General features: G+C 34.2%; 1 protein-coding gene across 1 annotated transcript in view; it reads left to right on the top strand.

The window, feature by feature from the left end:
• The window catches only part of LOC127172933 (heterogeneous nuclear ribonucleoprotein L-like), a 41,486-nt gene extending 21,496 nt beyond the window's left edge, over positions 1–19,990 (top strand). Inside the window, exons 2-13 of the mRNA XM_051122480.1 lie at positions 258–376; positions 2,128–2,365; positions 2,439–2,524; positions 4,632–4,728; positions 4,825–4,897; positions 10,638–10,709; positions 10,842–11,056; positions 12,727–12,848; positions 13,534–13,735; positions 14,934–14,991; positions 15,092–15,190; positions 17,327–19,990. Coding sequence (XP_050978437.1) covers positions 258–376; positions 2,128–2,365; positions 2,439–2,524; positions 4,632–4,728; positions 4,825–4,897; positions 10,638–10,709; positions 10,842–11,056; positions 12,727–12,848; positions 13,534–13,735; positions 14,934–14,991; positions 15,092–15,190; positions 17,327–17,382 — 1,437 coding nt within the window. The 3' untranslated portion in view covers positions 17,383–19,990. The remainder of the gene's footprint in view (positions 1–257; positions 377–2,127; positions 2,366–2,438; positions 2,525–4,631; positions 4,729–4,824; positions 4,898–10,637; positions 10,710–10,841; positions 11,057–12,726; positions 12,849–13,533; positions 13,736–14,933; positions 14,992–15,091; positions 15,191–17,326) is intronic.
• Positions 19,991–21,269: the final 1,279 nt, after the last annotated feature.

The following is a 21,269-nucleotide window of genomic DNA, read 5'->3' as shown; positions in this document are numbered from 1 at the left end:
ATTTGTTCAATTTATTATACTTTTACCAGGTGTTTTATTTTTATTTGTTTTTATTTTAGAAGTATTTATTTTTTCACATTAGTATGATTTAATACATTTGTACTAGGTGTTTTATTTTGGATTTGTATGAATTTACTTTTATTTTTGTCAGTGTAATAATTTTGAGTGTTTTATTTACATTTTCTTCAGTCTAATTTGATGGAAATGGGTTTGTTTTTAATGAAGTCCTAAAGCTGTTGTTCTCTGTCTGTTCTCAGGACAGCGGCTCTGAGACTCACCGCATCGCTCCGTCTCCGGTCGTCCACGTGCGAGGTCTCTGCGAATCCGTGGTGGAGGCCGATCTGGTCGAGGCCTTGGAGAAATTCGGAAACATCTGGTAAAGTGCTGCTTTCGTCTGATGTGATTCGTCAGATTGAGAGATTGGTTTAGTGAGAGGTTGGTTTAGTGCTCTTCCCTCTGAATGAATGATAACAGATGGGGTCTCTGATGAGGACGTTCATCTGGTTAACGTTCGCTCAGAGCGTCTCATTCCTTCTTGTTCACCACGATCTCATCAAACCACATCAAAGTGTCTGTGGACTCGATGATGCTTCTGTAAATGAAGCTTCATCAGTTCGATTCTTTTCTGACGTTAGAGGATCATGGGAACACATGAACACATCAGCTATATCAGGAAAGACACGGATCAGATTCACAGGAACAGGAAGAGGAAGTGTGTGTGTGGGACACGAATAGAGGTCATACGAGTGTATTTTTAGCCTGATGAGCGAATCTCTGCGTTTGACAGCAGTAACATTTGACTCCTTCAGTTCAGTCAAACGATTCCTTCATGATCTGACTGAAAGATTTCTCGGTGCTCTTATTAATGCTTGATGTTGTTTTTGTTTATTGATTCAATCATTAGTGATGCACCAAATTTAATTACATTTTTAAATTTGACCAAAAATGAAATTAAACATTTTTAATTCGCTGAACACCAAAACTGCAACTAAACATAAAACTAATTACATAATCAATTTATTTAATAATCAACACTTATAAAAGTGATCATATAAAAAAATGTTTTTGTTTTATTTTAGTATCTAGATTTTATAACTCAATATTAATATTTTGAATAAGATTTTATTTTTAATTTATTATTATGAATTTATTATTATTATTATTATTATTTATTAGTTTATTTGGTTTTATTTTTATGTTTTTACATCAAATTAAACTAAATGAAAATGAGAAATGTTGCCCTTTTTATTTTATGTAATTAGTTAATTATATTACAATATAATATATAACATTTTTGTTAATATTTTGAATGTTTTATGTTATTTCATTTAATGTTTCTTTTATTTCAAGTATTTTTTATGGATTTAGATATTAACTTTTATAGTTTTTGTTAATTTTTCAAATTTAATTTTATTTGTATATTTTCTGTAATTAAACATTTTATTATTTTTTTGGTTATTATTTTTATTTCAGTTTTTGTTTTAGTTATTTTAGTACATCAAAGTAAACTAAATGAAAATGAGAAGTGTTGCCCTTTTTATTTTATGTAATTAGTTAATTATATTACAATATACTATATACTATTATAGTTTTTGTTAATATTTTGAATAAAATTTCTTAATATTTTCTTATACATAATTGAATTTTAAAGTTTTAGTCTTTTTTTGTTATTAGTTTATTTAGTTTTAGTTTTTTGCATTAAAGTCAACTTAATGAAATGTTTTTTTTTTATTTTGAGTATTTTTGTATGAATTTGGATATCAACTTTTCCAGTTTTTGTTAATATTTTAAATGTCATTTTATTTGTGTGTTTTCTGTATTTAATTGTAAAGTTGTTTTGGATTTTATTATTTATTTATTATTTTTATTTGTATTATTTTATTGTTTTTTGCTGCCCTTTTTATTTTAAGTAATTAATTAATGACTATTGTAGTTTTTGTTATCATTTTTTTGTTAGATTTTATATTTAAAAATTCTGTTTTGCCTTTAAATTTAGCTACATTTTTAGTCATTCTGTTGTGCATTTTATTTGTTTTATTCATCATTAATGTCAGTTCATGTCAGTCGGCGGTGTAATGTGGAGTGTTTTTAGTGACGTGGTGTGCTCCTGTCGCTGCTCTCCTGCAGTTACGTGATGATGATGCCGTTCAAGCGTCAGGCTCTGGTGGAGTTCGAGGAGGTCCAGAGCGCCGATCGCTGCGTGGCGTGTGGCTCTCAGGAGCCCGTGTACATCGCGGGCCAGCAGGCCTACTTCAACTACTCCACCAGCAAACGCATCACGCGGCCCACCAACGCCGACGACCCCAACAGCGGGAACAAAGTGCTGCTGCTGTCCATCCAGAACCCGCTGTACCCCATCACTACGGTAAAGCTCCTCTCCTCACTCACAGCGCTCTCCCGACGGGACGCTCTCAACAGCTTCTGCTCTTCGTCTTTAGGATGTTTTGTACACGGTCTGTAATCCGATCGGAAACGTGCTGCGCATCGTCATCTTCAAGAGGAACGGGATCCAGGCCATGGTGGAATATCCTTCTGATGCTGCTCACGTTCACTAATGTAACGCTCTGAAACACAGCTGCTGTCTGTTTGCCCCACAGAGCGACTGATTATGAACCATAACTTAACCACAAACCGTTAAACAAAGACTGGTTATGGTTTCAGAGGCTGGTAATCAATGGTTAATGCTTCTCTTAAAGCCACCAGACAGCATTACTTCAACTTATTTTGTAAATAATCATGTTTAACAGTGGAATTTATGGTAAAAAAAAAAACTACATTACCCTTGATTCTGCCGAGAAATCTCCACCAATCACAAAGCAAATCACGCAAAAAAAAAGAACTTTAGTTCCGCCCACTTAGTAAATGCTTTAAAATGATTTGCATGTATAATATATCATTTGCACATTATTTTGATTTATATATATTTGATACATTATTTTGATATATATATATATATTGCAATTAATCACATTCAAAATAAACGTTTTGTGTGTGTTCTGTTTATATGTATTATGTATATATAAATACACATCTATGCATCTATTTAAATATAAGATGTTGTTTCTTAAACATTATAATATATATATATAAAATATAAATTATATGAATATACATACATACATGTAAATACATGCAAATATTTTCAAAAATATACTGAATATGTCTGTATATATACATAATAAATATAAACAGAACACACACATATATAAACAAAAACTTTTATTTTGGATGTGTCCAGCACTAATAAATAAATAAGTAAATAATTTTTAATCAATATAAAAGTTAATATAGAATTAATATAGAATGTAATATTTACTACTTTATAAATAAACAATTTGGAAATGAATAAATATGAAACAATACTTTGATTAAAAAAATTAATTTGTAAAATTTATCAAAAGATTTATTCAGATGTCAAATTCTTGATTATGTAACCCTATTATAGTATTTCTTACAATTAAAGAATTTGCTAAAATATTAATTTTAGAAATATATATACACTACCGTTCAAAAGTTTGGGGTCAGCACATTTTTATTGTTCTTTTTTTTTTTTTTTTAAGAAGTTAATACTTTTATTCACCAAGGATGTATTAAGTTAATAATTAAAAGTTTATTAAAAGTTAATAATAAATAATTTACATTGTTATAAAATATTTATATTTTGAATAAACACTGTACTTTTTAAACTTGTTATTCATGAAAGAATGCTGAAAAAAAAAAATCACAGGTTCCAAAAAATATTTGGCAGCACAACTGTTGATATTATCCAACATTGATCGTTCTAATAATAAATCTGCATATTAGAATGATTTCTGAAGGATCATGTGACACTTAAGACTGGAGTAACAGCTGATAAAAATTCAGCTTTTCATCACAGGAATAAATTCTATTTTAAAGTATGTTAAAATAAAAAACATTATTTTATATTGTAAAAACATTACTGTTTTTTTGTCTATATTTTTAATCAAATAAATGCAGCCTTGATGAGCATAAGAGACTACTTTAAAGACTATTACAAGTCTTACTGACCCCAAACTTTTGAACGGTAGTGTATATAGATATTTTTTTTTTTCCCTAAAATTAATTAAAAATAATCTAAAATCAGTGCTCATTTTAAATTGAACACACAGTAATTATGACATGCAGTTGCATTAGTTTATTTAATCTGACTTGAGCTCAGTTGAATTGTTTGCTTTCTTTGAAGCAAAAAACAAACCAAACCTCTCTAGAAACATAATATAAAGGTCTGAAATGCATTTTTAAATCTGTTTTTAAAAGTAAAAGCTTTACGTGTGGAGTCTGATCATATTTAAACCTCCACGTGACCTTCATGACCTTTAAAACATTCTGTTCAATTTGATTCAGTTTGTGTTTTTGGATGTTCATTCACTCCCCAGACACGCATCACACACGCTCATTAAATATGCACGTATCCCAGCAACACACGGGACGGGCGTGTTCCAGCGGGAGTTTCGGCGGCCCGTTTGCTTGCGTGTCTGAACTCCCATCAGCCCCCAGGTGTGTGACGCTGACGTCACGGCTTGAGAGTGTTTACTCCGCTCTTTTTTTATTGCTGATGTTGCTGTTGTTGTTTTGTGTGTGCTGTCGAGTTTTTCCTTGACGGCCGTCACGTTCGAATCCATCCAGAACGCTCAGAAGGCCAAAGCCGCCCTCAACGGGGCCGACATCTACGCCGGCTGCTGCACGCTGAAAATCGAATACGCTCGGGTAAATGTGCAGCGTTCACACTCACACACTCACACACACACACACACAGCGCTGGATCTAACACACATGCAGTGCCGTTGTGCTCTCTCATTCTAGCCCTCACGCCTCAACGTCATCAGAAACGACAACGACAGCTGGGACTACACCAAACCCTTCCTGCTGCGCAGAGGTACGACTGTGTGTGTGTGTGTGTGTGTGTGTGTCTGGTTGATCTTTAGGAGTTCTCAGTTAAGTTTAATGATCAGAGTGTTTCTCTCATGTTGTTCAATCCAGTAATGAAACAGACGCAGATGTGTCACTAGTTGTCATGCAGTTCAGACTTCAGTTCATCTGAAACTCTTTGACTGCTTGTTTTATTTACAGAAACTAGGACTTTTTAAATGTTTTAGTAATACTTTATTGTAAAACATAAACATACATTTAAAATAAATTAATAAAATAAAAAAATAAGATCATCAATTTGAATCCATCTAGATAAAACAACTGAACAACTGAACATATAATATGTGACCCTGTACCACAAAACCAGTCATAAGGGTCAGTTTTTTGAAGTTGATATTTATACATCAGAGCAAAGAAAAAAAAAAAGAGAAAATTGCCTTTACTTAAAGTTTTTATAATTTTGTTTTTGGCATTTTTGTTTTTAAATATGTCTATATAGTTTTTATAAAACTTCATTTTTAGTTTTAGTTCAAGTTAAACTAAATGAAACTGAGAAATTTTGCTTCAGAGAGTTTATTATTGTTATTATTATTATTATTATTATTATAGTCATATATTTTAGTCATTTTGTTTTGTGTTTGTAATTTTTTTTTATTAGTTTTAGTTTATTAGTTTATTTTGTTTTAGTTTTTTACATCAAATTAAACTAAACTAAAACAAGAAATGTTGCAAAATATTGAGAAAATCACCCTTAAAGTTGTCCAGATGAGGTTATTAGCAATGCATATTACTAATAAAAATGTCAGTTTTGATATATTTACAGTAGGAAATGTACAAAATATCTTCATGGAACATGATCTTTACTTAATATCCTAATGATTTTTGGCCTAAAAGAAAAATTGACCATTTTGACCCAAACAATGTATTTTTGGCTGTTGCTACAAATATGCCCGTGATACTCAAGACTGGTTTTGTGCTCCAGGGTCACATATAATTCTTAAGATATAGGAAAAGAAAAACGCATTTTTTGTCTTTATTTTAAGGCTTTGTTTTAGATGATGTTCGGTCGTCTTGTAAGTGTGCTGAGGCCCCTGATTGATCTAGATCTCTGTAATTAGTGTGAACAGCAACCCAGATCATTTGATGAGAAACACTGGAGTTTATAGTGAGGTCTGTGATGTGATTGCAGTCTTCAGATGGTTTGAGACGTAGTTGAGATCTCATTCAATCTCATTGCTGTCTATGAGAAATGGCAGATCTGTTGTGTGCTTTGTGTGTTTTGGGCTCTTCGGGTTTGATTGCAGGTTTTCAGCAGCAAGTGTTTTATGCTGAACAATCTCTGTCTTTTGAAGCTGAATGTTTTTGTAATATCTGGTCAGGGTGTTTTGCTGTGTCAGATGTGGGTGTATGAGCTGTAGTGTGATTTACCTGCAGAGATTCACCCTGATTTCACCCTGAGCGTCACGTGTTTCAGCTCAAACTCCCACATTATGTGAGTGTGCGTGTTTCACCTGTGTGGAGCGGTTGCTAGGGGCATCTGTATGTTGCTAGGGTGTTGTGGGAGGGTCTTACAGTGTGTTCCAGGAACAGACGGCTCATGATGCGGCACGGTGCTCAGCGTCTGCAGGGAAGCGCTTTAGTCACGCGTGTGCGTGTGTCAGCCGGACAGAGGCTCAAACGCGGCGTAAACATTGTTATCAGCGGCGAACAGCAGCGCTCAGCCATCGATCGGCTCCGGAACGAAGGGCTGCAGCTCAGCGTTTCTCTGTGCCGCTTCATTATTGACTGAAGATAAGAGCACGGGCTGAGCTCACACGCTAATGTGAAGACATTCATCACAGAATATTAATGAACACGCTACAGTAGCTCTGTGTTAAACGTCTCTTACTCTCTTTATTCTCTCTGTCTGTCTGGCTTTATTCCGGTGCGCTCAGCGTTCTGTACCTTCTGTCAGCGTTTTGTAGAATTAGAAATGTGATGGCAGAAACTCAGATCTCCTTCAGACACACTGAGCCTGATCGCTCTCAGCTGTAGGTTTAGACCAGATTATGATTATTAACATGACTTTTTTAAGGTGAGTTAGGGTTATGGTTAGGCCATTATTTTACATGCATTCATCACCATTTTGTATAATAATGAGTCTTATTTCAGACCAGTGGAAAGAAAACATCCAAAATAGATGTGATCTATTTGCGTCTGTAGATTTTAGTTTCAGTACATATCTTTCAAGAGTTTTTTCTCCGCTTCAGCAGCACTTACACACACCAAACTTAGTAGTTTTATTCCTCTCTATATTCTGAAGGTTTTTACCGTGGGGTTTGTTCATATATCATTCACTTGAGCTTTTATAACATTTTATTCCTAAAGCATGGTGAAAATTTATTTTTTTAAGTCTGTTGACAGTATTTTCTGATTTATGGAGTGATAAAAAGAGAAATACAAAATCCCCTCAGTAAAACCCTTCAGAATAAAGAAAGGAATAAAACTGTAAAGTTTGGTGTGTGTAAGTGCTGCTGATGTGGAGGAAAAAACTTTTGAAGATATGCAGCGAAATTGAAATCTACAGACGCAAATAAAGTGCAGTAAGGCGAGACACTACAGACAAAAACCATTGTTTTTTTTTGTTTGTTTGTTTTAGCACTGGTCAGTTTTGAGATTTTGGTCTACTTTGCTTCCATAACATGTCGTCTTTCAGACTAAAGTACAGAAAACATTCAAAATACATACGTAAGGGTTCATTTTATTGCACTTTATCTATTTGCTTCTGTAGATTTCAGCTGCAATACATTTGAAGAGATCAGATGCAAAACCAGCTAGAAGCTATCTCGGTCAAAAATGAGATAATGATAGAGTGAATGCTCCTGACACGTAGTATACGTCCATCAAATACTTTTACTTTAAACTCGCTAAATCCCAGCCTCAGCCCAATCAGAAGTACCAGTACTTACATAGAAACCTATTCAAAGTAGCCAGAAAGAAATGCTCATTTTAAAGAAAAACGTCAGATGGATTTAGAGGCTTTTGCATCTGAACTCTTTATATCTTTAAAAGTTTTTTCTCCACTTCAGCAGCACTTACATACACCAAACTTAGCAGTTTTATTCCTCTCTATATTCTGACGGTTTTTACTGTGGGGTTTGTTGATATATTATTTTAGGGCTAGAATGATTTTATTTTTAAAACATGGTGAAAATGTATTTTTAAAAGTCTGTTGACAGTATTTTCTGATTTATGCAGTGATAAAAAAGAAATCCAAAATCCCCTCAATAAAAATCTTCAGAATATAGACAGGAATAAAACTGCTAAGTTTGGTGTGTGTAAGTGTTGCTGAAGTGGATCAAATAAGAAGATATGTATGGAAACCGAAATCTACAGACGTAAATACATAAAGTGCAATAAGGTGAACCACTACAGACAAACCCATTGTTTTTTTTTTGTTTGTTTCAGTTTTGAGATATTGATCTACTTTGCTTCCATAACATGTGTTTTTTGAGACTAATGTACAGAAAACATCCAAAATACATATTTAAGTATTTATTTTATTGAACATTTTCTATTTGCATCTGTACATTTCAATTCCAATCCAAAGTTTTTCCTCCACTTCAGCAGCACTTACACACACCAAACTTAGCAGTTTTATTCCTCTCTATATTCTGAAGGTTTTTACTGAGGGGTTTGTGCATATAACATTCACACTGATTTATACAACATTTTACTCCTAAAACATGCTGAAAATGTATTTGTTTTCTGTTTTTCAGTCTTTTCTCATTTATGGAGTGATGAAAAGAGAAATTCGAAATCCCTTCAGTAAAATCCTTCAGAATATAGACAGGAATAAAACTGCAAAGTTTGGTGTGTGTAAGTGCTGCTGAAGTGGAGAAAAAACTGATTAAAGATATTGTCTTATTTAAAGATACTGTTATTTAAAAATATAAAGTGAAAAAATAAACACCCAAAATTCACATTCAGCTGTTTACTTTGGTATGCTTTACCTATTGTTCAGATTTATTTTTCTGGAAATCTACACAAATTAGTGCAGATATTAATGAATATTTTTATTTACAAAAATTGCAAACCACTTAAATTGAGTTTCAGACTCTGTTTTGTAGTCATACAGTCTGTTCTCCATCTTCCGTGTTCATATCCTCATCCGGGCGTTGTATATGGTGTCAGTATGTGAGGAGGCGCGTGTTCTGCTGCTCAGCTGATGGCTGAAGGTCACATTGAGCTGAAATCCCATCAGCCCCTCTGAAGACGGAGCCCTGCAGTGCCGAACGCTTCCTGCCGCTAACTGCTCATTTTGTAGCAATTAGCACGGCTGCGCATGAGTTCCACCCGCAGGCCGACGGAGACAGACGGACACACGCAGGAGGAGCGCTGCTCCCGTTCCTCCTTCACTCCTCACGTCTGCTTGATTCAGTCCACACACACTTAGTAGTGCTCTTTTTCACGTGTGCGTGTGTGTGTGATCTCTGATGTGCGTTTAGCGTGTTTTCCTCTCCATCTCCGTTTAAGCTGCTTTGCCTATAAAAAGCACCTGGGAGTATTTTTCCTTGTGAATGTTTGATCGTCTGTTTTTCTGCTTCATCTAAAGAGGATTATGTTTGAATCCAACCTAATTTATGAAAGCCTTTTATTTCTGCCTGTCTCTCTCTCAGTACAAGAGTTTTTCTGTGATTTTTAATGGCTTTTATTTCCCTTTTTCACCTTTATGAGGCGTCCAGCAGCTCGTGTGTTTGGTTTCGTTCGGTGACATGTGAAAGAGAATGTAATGTTGCAAATGATCTCTAGTCGACTGCTTTTATTTTCAGACAGAACATTTCAGATTCATATTCACACAAAATCAGAGAAAGAAATTGCATTTACTTTTATGCATTTGGCAGATGCTTTTATCCAAACTGATTTACATTGCTTTGAATCAGTTCATGCATTTTCTGGGAATCAAACCCATTAGCTTGGTGTTGCAATCGCAGTGCTTTACAGTTTGAACTACAGAAATACAGAACTAAATGTTACGTGCAGTAATGCTCTTAAAATATGCTTCATTTTCTTTAAAATGTTTTGCATTTTGACTTTTTCTTGACAATGAAACTTTTCATTACAATATCTTCTTATGCAGATAAAAATATGTGAATTATATTTTATTATCTAAATGTCAGTATGTTTTTGATTAGTATTTAATAATGTGGTTCACTGTAAAAGTATAACAAAGATTATTGGAGTACATTTTACAAAAGAAAAATGTAATTTGAGTTTTCTTCAAAACATTTTTTAAAACATTTAAAAATTAAAAATGTTTTTTAATGGATTTATTTACATTTATAAATTATTAAAATTATGAATTACATAATTGTTATAAATATGTACTTATATATAATTAATATATAATTATTATTAAAACATTGTATTCATTCATTTTTATAAATGTAAGTTTTATTTGCCATTTTTTTTCTTAACCTTTTTTAAAGAAAAATATACCACACACACACACACACACACACACACACACATAATATATATGTATATATTCACTATGAATTATATGTTACAATATTAAAACAAATGACTGTAATATAATTAATATAATAATGAGAACTGAAATAAATGGGATGTTAATGATATTAAACAGATCTCCATTGTCTTCAGGTTCATGTGTGTCTGTTGTGTTCTCATAGTGAATGTTTTACTGGTGTAAATGTGGGTGTATTTACAGTCTGTGTGTGTGTGTTAAATGTGTTTTACTGTAGAGCGTGGTAAAGGTCGTCAGCGGCAGGCTATCCTGGGAGAACATCCGTCCTCGTATAGCGATAACGGATACGGTCAGTCCTCATCATGACACTGATTTAAACAAACAGCCAGAGCAGTATATTATAATAGAACGTTTGATAGGTGTATTAAGGCCTGAAGTGTTAGATAACAGACTGTGTGTGTGTGTTCATGTGTCTGTACAGGATCTCACTGCCCCCTGCTGCCGCTGCCCGGCAATAACCGCTTCAAACGCGGCTCTCATGACGTGCCGGAGGTGGTGGCGTATCCGCTGCCCCAGACCTCCTCCTACATGAGCCACGCCTCCAGCTCCGTCGCCATGGTGAGCGGCCTGCATCCCGCCAAGATGAACTGCACTCGCATCTTCAACCTCTTCTGTCTCTACGGAAACATCGAGAAGGTAAAGCGTTCTAGTAAAAGACTATGAAATTTAAAATGCATTTATTTTATGCTAAGTAAAGTTCAAGCCTGTTAAAAAATGAATGACATATCGCTCGAGACTTACTGATATAAAATAATTAATTAAACCATGTTTGAACTGCCGCTTGTGCACATTAATTGCACTTAATTTTTTTTTTTAATGAACAGTAAGATTTTTAATGGTTTTCCTTTTCTGCTCACCAAGCTTGCATTTATTTGTTCCAAAAACAGTAATATGTGACTCTGCAGCTCAAAACCAGGGTTTATTTGTAGCAATAGCCAACAATACACTGTATGGGTCAAAATTTAAGATTTTTCTTTTATTATGTACATATTCTACCATATTTTGTACATTTTCTACCTCAAATATATCAAAACTTAATTTTTGATTAGTAATATGCATTGCTAAGAACTTCATTTAAAGGCGATTTTATCAATATTTCATATTGTAAAATATTTTTACTATTAAAGTAACTGCTTTCTGTTTAAATAGGTTTTTATTCATTGTAAATTGCACTTAAGCCTATGTAAAATATGTTTTAATGTCACTATTGATGAAGATTGTGTGATCTTTAAATAATATTGGTCTTTAAATGTGAAATATTTAAAGTGTACCCAAAGTATACTTGCAAAAATCTCACTTCAGCACAATCAAACAAACTTCAGTACATCTTTAGTTGGACTTCAGTACCACTTCCATGCAGTCCAATGCAAGTGCATTTAGTACAAAATTAGTTGTTCCAATGTAGCACACTTTAAATATGCCAGTGTAGTTTGGTAAAAGTTGGGTATTTTTATTAAGTGCATAATATCATAATATGTATTTGTAGTATACTTAGCATGAAATAAATGTATTTCAAATACATTTTAGTATTTATTTAGTATATATTTATTTTTCGCTATGATATGTTGTTTTTATTAACGTTATAAAGTTGTTTTTTACTCTTGGATTTTACATTTTAATTTTGATTTTTAATTTTACATTTTAATTTAAAAAAAATTATCATTTTTGTTTTTTTTATATTTCTATATAGTTTTTATTCAATTTTATTTCAGTTTTAGGTGTTATTTTTGTTTTAGTTATTTTAGTTGTTCAAGTGAAATTAAATAAAAATGAGAAATGTTGATTTTAAGGTTTTTTTGAAAATATTATATTCTATAAGTTTATTTTATTTCATTAAACATCTGTTTTTTTTATGTTTTTAGTACCCAAAAGTAGTTTAATCTGACAAAACCTCTGTTTGTGGACATCCTCCATTGTAAAAACAGTATAAAAGTAAAGTAAATGAAGTTTATTTAAAATGTAAAGATGCAGAGGGTTTTGTGTTATAGTTTTTAACTAGCTGTGTGTGTGTGTGTGTGTGTGTGTACTTGTTTTTGCTACACAAGGTTGGTAAAACCTGAAATTTTTGACATTGTGGGGACCGGCTTGTGGTCCCCATGGGTACAAAAGCTTATAAATCATACAGAATGAGTTTTTTTGAGAAAGTAAAAATGCAGAAAGTTTTCTGTAAGGGTTAGGTTTAGGGGTAGGGTTAGGGTAAGGGGATAGAAAATACAGTGTGGACAGTATACAAACCATTGCACCTATGGAGAGTCCCCACAAGGATAATAAACCAGACGTGTGTGTGTGTGTGTGTGTGTGTTTAGGTGAAGTTCATGAAGAGCGTCCCGGGCACGGCTCTAGTAGAGATGGGTGATGAGTATGCGGTCGACAGAGCCATCACACACCTCAACAGCATCAAGGTGTTCAGCAAACGCCTCAACGTCTGGTGAGCAAACACACAATATTAATAATTATATATTATGATATGAATAATATTGAACTATTCACTTTCAAAAGTTCAGACCCTCAAGCTTTTAACATTTTAAATTCATGCTTTTATTTTGGTGAATCACTAATGAAATGCTGTAAACTTCTGTTCACACTTCAGTGCAAATGAAGTGAATGTAGCACACATTGTTGTTAAATGCATGTTAAACTCAGCACATGTGCTCGTGTGTAAATGAACACAGCACAACAGACTGAACGCTTGAATAAACCTCAGCCACAGTGTATTCAGTTTTATTTCAGTTCATTATGCAGCCTCATTTATTTATTTTTGTTAGATTTGATTTGACGAATCATTATGTTTCCATCGCTCATGAACGCCTGCAGAAATCCTTCAGCTTTAGATTACAGATGATTACAGATCATCAGTCACACACATCTGAACCAGAACTCAACACTAAAGCGTCACCAGTGAAATATTGAGAACTTTCTGAGCTTTTGAGCTTCAGATGATCCGCAGCAGAGGCTCATGGGACTGAGACGGACTCTGTTCTTCATCCATCAGAATAATTCATCAGTCACTCACGTCTCACACACAAACACACGCGCTGGAGCTCAAACAGCACGAGATGATCAGAGTCTCATCATGAACATGTTCTCTGTCGTGTGTGTGTGTGTGTGTTTAGCGTGTCGAAGCAGCACGCCGTGATCCCCAGTCAGGTGTTCGAGTTGGAGGACGGCTCCAGCAGCTATAAGGACTTCGCCATGACGCGTAACAACCGCTTCACCAGCGCCGGTCAGGCGTCCAAGAACATCATCCAGCCGCCCTCATGTGTGCTGCACTTCTACAACGTGCCGCCCTGCATCAGCGAGGACGACCTGCAGCGGGTGAGACTCACCGATCACGTGACTCACTGATCCGGCCTCGGCCAATCAGACGCCACCGTCCGATTGATCTGTGGAGAGTTCTAGTATTACACGTGTGCTGTTGTTTTACTTTCTGTTAGAGCGGTAACTCTGTAATAAGCTTTCTCGAGCTAACAGCATTTACTAATGCATTATTGAAATCAAAAGTTGCATCTGTTGACTTTAGTTAATGCATTGTGAACCAACATAAACATTACATCTTTATGAACTAACATTAACATTTAAGTTTAATAAATACTGTAAAAAGACTTTGTTAGTTTATTAGTTCATGTTAGTTAATGAATGAATTAATGTTAACAAATGAGTCCTTACTGTAAAGTGTTACCATTAGAGTTTTTCTTTCTTTTTTTTTTTTTGAATTGCTTGTTATTTTTATGTTCTGTTTTCAGAAAAAGCTAAAAAAGCAGGCAGGGTTATTATAGTTAACTAAAATTACTTGAAATACAAGTTAGCTGAAACAATGAGGTACTATTATAGTTTTTATTGATGTCTTGAATTAGTTGTTATATTTGCATTTTCTTTTTCATTTTAATTTTAAAGTAATTTGGATGTTTTGTCATTTTTATTAGTTTTTATTAATAAATGTTTAATTTTTATTTGTATATAATAGAACATGAACAGTTTATATAAATACGTTTTTTATAGTTTTAGTTATTTTAGTACATCAAATTAAACTAAATGAAAATGCAAAATGTTGCCTTGGGAACTAGCTTTTTTTTTATTTCAGTTAATAATTTGTTTATTTAAAGTTTTTATTTTGGATGTTTTTAGTGAATTACAATAACCCTGTCTCGGTGTTATTAGCTTTAGTAATTGATGCTAAAATGCTTCTGTCTTCACTGTTTGACTTTTTAAAATTGTGTTCATTACCAGCAGTAACTCATGAGTTTCTCAATGAACTCTTTATATTAAAGAAATTCATTCTCTGAAAGGTTTGGGTCACCTAAGCAAGTTTTGCAAACAGATTGATCCCCTGATATGATTCAAATCGGACAAAAACTGAGATTAAGGATGTTCTTATTTAAAAAAAAATACTAGAGGTCAGTAAAATGTGCCTGTACAGAAGTGAAAGTGAACGTGTGTTGATGTCAGTGTGTGTCACTTGCGTCCTCTGCTGGATTCTGTTGAATCACACTCATGTTGGTCTGTTGTTTTGCAGTTATGTACAGAACACGACGTCCCAGGATTCATCAAATACAAAGTGTTTGACGCCAAACGTGAGTTTTGGTGAATTTCACAGCGTGAACACACTTCTTTTCCTGCTTTGAGCTGATCTGTGACGTGTTTGACGTGTGTCTGTTGTGTTTGCATCTGCAGCCAGCTCAAAGACCATCTCTGGACTGCTGGAGTTCGACAGTAAGACTCACGCCGTGGAGGTTCTGACCGTCCTCAACCACTATCAGATCCGGATACCCAGTGAGTGACCCACCCGTCAGCTCATCAGACACGCTTCAGTCCATACTAACCATCAAATATCAGCATAGGAAAGGTTTTTAGAAAGACAAATGTGACCCTGGAGCACAAAACCAGTCTTGAGTATCACGGGTGTATTTGCAGCAGTAGCCAACAATACAATGTTTGGGTCAAAATGATCAATTTTTCTTTCAGGCCAAAAATCATTTGTATATTAAGTAAAGATCATGTTCCATGAAGATATTTTGTACATTTCCTACCGTAAATATATCAAAACTTAATATTTGATTAGTAATATGCATTGCTGTAAACTTTAAAGGTGATTTTCTCAATATTTTCTTTTTTTTTCAAATAGTTGCATCTCTGCCGATTATTGTCTTATCCTAACAAAACATACAGCGATAGAAAGCTTATTTAGCTTTAGATGACATATATCTCAATTTAAAAATATTGACCCTTATGACTGGTTTTGTGGTCCAGGGTCACAAATGTTTAGTGTATATTGAAATATTTTAGACTGAAGTGGTGAAATAAAGCCAGTGTTTGTTGATGATTCTCAAGACAAAAGCTTCACTGTGGTAATAAAAAAGCATTAGTCCAGAAAACATGAACAAATGTTTTTTATATCAATAATACAGAATGTTTCAGTCTCTTATGAAGTATATTTTGAATAATAATACCATTATGATTGAGTCTCAGCTGTATTTTATCCTGTGTGGAATTGAATTTAACTAAGTTTAAAACTTACTGAGGATTATAGGATTAATTATGAGGATAAATGTACTGAATTATGATTTGTATAACAAAAAGGATTCACTGATGCTCCAGAAAGAAAAATGACACATTGAGAGTGGAGGATGAAAACCTTTGAACAGGATGATGATGATGATGTGTAATTTTATCTTAGTTTGTTTAATGTCAGTAGGGTACATGGGGTAAAGGCACACCCTAAGAAAAAAATGTGCTTTTCACTGCGCCCAAAATGAATGATGGCAGAAAAATGTATACGTTGGTATTGAACATTTATGGAGCAACAGATTTTGTGTGAAAATAAATCATACAAGTTGTTCATTTTGTTTAAAAATCATATCACCCCACAAACGGGGTAAAATGCACACAGTATTGATACAAATACTAAAATTTAGCTCAATTAACGTTGTGTTTTTTTAAATAATGTCTAAGTTAATACTTGTTCAAAACAATCACTTTAGCAAAGTTGGTACTATTTTCTGCTTTTTTTGTTATAAATAAAAGAATACATTTTGGTTCAGTAAATATTCTGTCATTTAAATATGTTGATATAAAACAAATATTTTAAAATACAGAACAAAATCATTTAAAAAAAAGTAGATTCTGAAAGCACCGAAGGAGATCCCATAGTAATTTATTACAGATTTACAGTAGTAACAACACATGATATTTTATTATATGATTAATAGCATGTTTTTAAATATGATGGTTTTATTGTAAACATAGTGATTATCTTTAAGACGGACACCCAACATAATACCTGAGATATATATATGTATATATACATCATATATGAACCTAACAGTGTCATTGCCAACAAATGGAAAAGTCATCCTTCTATTAATTATCATGTTAATTATTGTGCCTTTTAGCACCAACAGCAGGGGTGCTTTTTACCCCAAATACCATACTTTCACATATTCTTTCATTATTTAAAAACTGCTGCTTTAATTATCTTAAACAAAACTGAAAATCATTAAGAAGATGTTGTTCGCGTGAAGGATCAGACAAATTTGCACGTGTATCTTGAAAAGCAAATATTTTGGAAAGTGCTACGCCACGTTTTTCTGCCATCTAGTGGTTTAGAGGAAAATAATATGAAAGGCACCTTTAGCCCCGTTGTACCCTACTGCCCTTCAGAAGCTCCAAGTGATATTTACATGTTTCCCAGAAGACAAACTAAGAAAAATGTACACACCACCATCCTGTTCATAAGTTTTCACCCCTGGCTCTCAGTGCTTCTGGAGCGTCGGTGACCATCTGAAGCTTTTGTCTGAGTTGTTTTGTAAGGTCTGTCTTATTTTGGTCAAATAATTAACATTTGCTGTCGATCTGAAGGGTGAGCGTCTGTTTCTCTGCTGTTGATCACGTGTTGTTGTTGTTTTTCAGACGGTTCAAACCCGTACACACTGAAGCTGTGCTTCTCCACCTCCTCACACCTCTGAGCCGGAGCGACTGACACCGGCATCTTCATCATCACCATCATCATCACCTCCTCCTGCTCCTGCTCCGCTCCGACTCCCCTTCGGTTTTAGTCCTCTTTAGTTTTTCATCTGTAAATTTGATCAAACCCGGAAACTGACAAACACACAAACACACACGCACACACACACGCACGCACGGTGTGGATGTAAGACATGATGATGTCACTCCAGATGAAGCGCAGGAAGAGCTGATGAAGGACACGAGTGTTTGATGACCATCATCATCATCATCACCACCACCATCTGAACTGGAAATACCGAAGACGCGTCACAAAGCCGAACTGACGCGATGAACACGGACACTGTATTATTTATGTGTACAGCAGCGGGTTCACTAGAGACTAACGGATCAGCCGCTGGGTTAACCGCTTGACTAGTCACATGACCTGTAGTTGTGGTTTGCCTGATGAGTGAATGTGGCTGCAGCCCAGATCCAGACACACATCACATGATCAGCATGTACAGTACTGTAAGTTCAGACCAGTGGTTTAATGACTACTAGTTAGTTTCACCATTAGTTCAGCTCCTCATCTCTGCGTACAGTAACATGAAGTGATGCTCACCTTTACTGATCCACTGACAGGTTTTCTGCAGGCTTGACGAAGGTCGTTTTTAAAAGAAAATTTAAGGCGAGACACTGCGGGTGAAAAGGGTAAAACAGATTAACGAATAGTTATCGCTTTGACATTTTTTCTGAAGTTTTCTAAGATGTTAGGTTTAAGTATGCAAATGAGGCAAATATGTGCTAATTGCATATATTTCTAGTACAAAAATGTAAACACTGAATGAAGTCAGTTTCAAAATTCTTGTTTATTTTTTTGACGTATTAGAGTCAAATGTTTTTACAGAGGAAATTGTGGGCATCTCATTTTGTCACTCCATATTCAAGAAAATACTTAGAACTGACACAAAATCATCTGTTTTCACAATTTTGGGGGGAATAAAATGTTGTATCTTAACAAGCAAATTATATATGAACAAATCCCTCTGTAAAAACCTTCAGGATATAGACAGGAATCAAAATATAAAGTGCTACTGAAGTGTTGATTTATGGCTCAGTGTAGGAGAAAAAACAGCCTTTAAAAATCTGTATTGTAATTGAAATCTGTTGACACAAATAGATAAAGTGCTATAAAAGAAGCACTTAACAGTGTCTTTTGGATGTTTAAAAAAATCTCAAACTTGACAGGTGCCTGCAGTGTCTCACCTTAAGGATTCAGTTGAAAGGAACACTATATGGTCTCTAATTGTAAATGTCTTGTGTTAGTAACACTTTGAAGTTTAAAAAAACTAATTCAAACTGATCTTAACGAGATATCAGAATCAACTCTTACTGTACCATATGATTATACTGCAAAATAATGATATTTCTGTCTTGTATTTCAGTTTTTCAGTACGAGATTCTTAAATCAAGATACATTCACTGGAGAAACAAAACGACATTAAAAAGTCTTGTTTACGCTGAAAAGAATCAAAATGAAGTGAGTTTATGATTAAAACAAGAACAAATGTCTGCCAACATAGGCACTTCATTTTGTTCAGTTTCTTATAAAACAAGACTTCATTTGTTCATTTTGCATCTCCAGTCAATGTGTCTTGATTTAAGGATGTTGAGATGTTTTTACTGGAAAACAAGGCAGAAATCCTTAGGAAGAAACTCATGTTTTGCAGTGCATGCAACATTTAATGCCACGACTTGATGAATTTATGACTTTCTGCTGTGATTTAAAAATGTTTTCAGGCCTTAGTTTGTGCAAGAGTGAATTAAGACATTTTAAGACCTGCAGAAACCCACAACAAGCCTTCAGATCTGATATAAGTGTTTAGTTGAATCTAATTGCAGTCAGTGTTTTTCTCTTCACTCCACTGTCAGCGGTGGTAAATTACATTTATTCAACTGAAAGCGACAAAAATCATCACAGAATAAAATAATTCTTATTTTCAAATGTGTAAATAATATGAAGGAACTGTATCTAAAATTAACAAAGGGCAATAAACAAATACCAATTCAACCAATTTGATAAATTTTCATTTTTTAATATTTCACTTTTATTTTTAAGGTTTTAATTTTTTATGTGTTGAAACCGGACACACTGACGTGCAGCATTTCAGTGAGTTTCTTTACGAAGTACTGCTATCGAATCTGTTATTCACCTAATGTTTTCTTTTTTTAAAATGTAAACAAGTCTGAATGTTGTCTTCTTCATCATCATCATCATCATCATCATCATCATACTGAAGTCTGTCAGATGAAGCATCATGATCATTATTTCATCAGTCTGCAGGTTTTTCCTGATCGGAGGCTTCAGTAAATGTTTCATTTATCTGTGGAGTTAGTTTAGTCCCCACTGACACCTGAACTAGTCCTGGTTTGACAGCTGGTCTAGTTTGATCTGGTTCTGATGGTCTGATGTGTGTCTCGGTTCTTCAGCGGCTGCAGCGAGAGAGAGGAGCACGATGGGCTTCACCATTTATTATGATTATGATTATGATTCATGTGTGTAACTGACACATCAACACATCAGCAGTTCACTGTGAGCATGTGCAGCCATTAAACATCTGCAGGTCACATGACTGTCTGTCATTCATCATACATGAGCGACGTCACACGCAAACACCAACAGAACAGACCACAACGTGTGTGTGCGTGTACTTGTTTTTGCTACATTGTGGGGACCAAATGTCCCCACAAGGATAGTAAAACCTGAAATTTTTGACATTGTGGGGACCGGCCTAAATTATTAAAAAATAGTAAATGATGTTTATCTGAAAGTGTAACGATGCAAACAGGTTTAGGGTTAGGGTTGGGTTAGGGGACAGACAATATCGTTTGGTCACTATAAAATCTATAGAAGTCTATGGAAAGTCCCCACAATTCACAAAAACAAACGTGTGTGAGTTGGTGAGTGTGTGTGTGTGTGTGTGTGTGTTCAGGACACTCAGCGGTGGTTCAGGATATGAAGATCTCCACAGGTCCATCTGGTTCAGCAGGAGTCTGGCTTTAGTTCTCCTGAGTCGCTACACATTCAAACACAACATGTAGGTCTAAATGTAAGACTGATGTATCGCATATCAAATGTCCATATGCTTGGATTACACAGTTTGAACATAAACTGATTCATGTGATGCACATTTGTCAGTCATACAGATATCTGCATTTGAAAAATCATGGCATATTTTATCATCTACTTGCAATTATTTGATTTGATTTGTACATCCATATTTTTAAAATGCATTTATTCAAATAGCTTAGAATCGAAAAAAAAAAAAAAATAAAATACTGCATGTTTCTTAAAAATTAAATGGTTAGAATATGGCTACATGTAGAATAAGCAATATTCAATTGTTAAGATGTATAAAATTAATGAATTGGATTTATTGATGATATTTATTGATGATTTCTGTGACTGACAAATATGCATCGCATCGTTAGGTTTATTAGTTTATATTGAAAGTGTCTATTCCAAATGGATGGACATTTTTTATGCAATTCAAATACGTAAATCAAAAATATGATCTAAGAATGTGATCTTTTGCTAACGTTTCCATTAAGTTGTTCTCTGAAAGCGTGAAATGTTTTAAAAACATTTTTTCTTAGTTATACGAACGTTAAGGGAACATTCCATTTTATTATTGCAAATATTATGGAAATGTTACATTTGAATGTTCTGAAACAAGTTGCAACATTTAAAAAAAGTTTTAAGACCAGAAAACTCTGAATAAACATTCTATTGCCGTTACTGAAAGAATGTTTGTTCAGAACTTTAAAAGAACCTTGCAAGAACATTCTGAGAACATTCCCTGTCAAACGGTTCCAATTCTATTGAACTCCATCATAATGCACACCC

Source organism: Labeo rohita, chromosome 11 (assembly GCF_022985175.1).
Source record: "Labeo rohita strain BAU-BD-2019 chromosome 11, IGBB_LRoh.1.0, whole genome shotgun sequence".
In the NCBI taxonomy this organism is placed as follows: Eukaryota; Metazoa; Chordata; class Actinopteri; order Cypriniformes; family Cyprinidae; genus Labeo; species Labeo rohita.
Note: the sequence above shows the minus strand (reverse complement) of the source record. Positions and strands in the feature narration are given on the sequence as shown.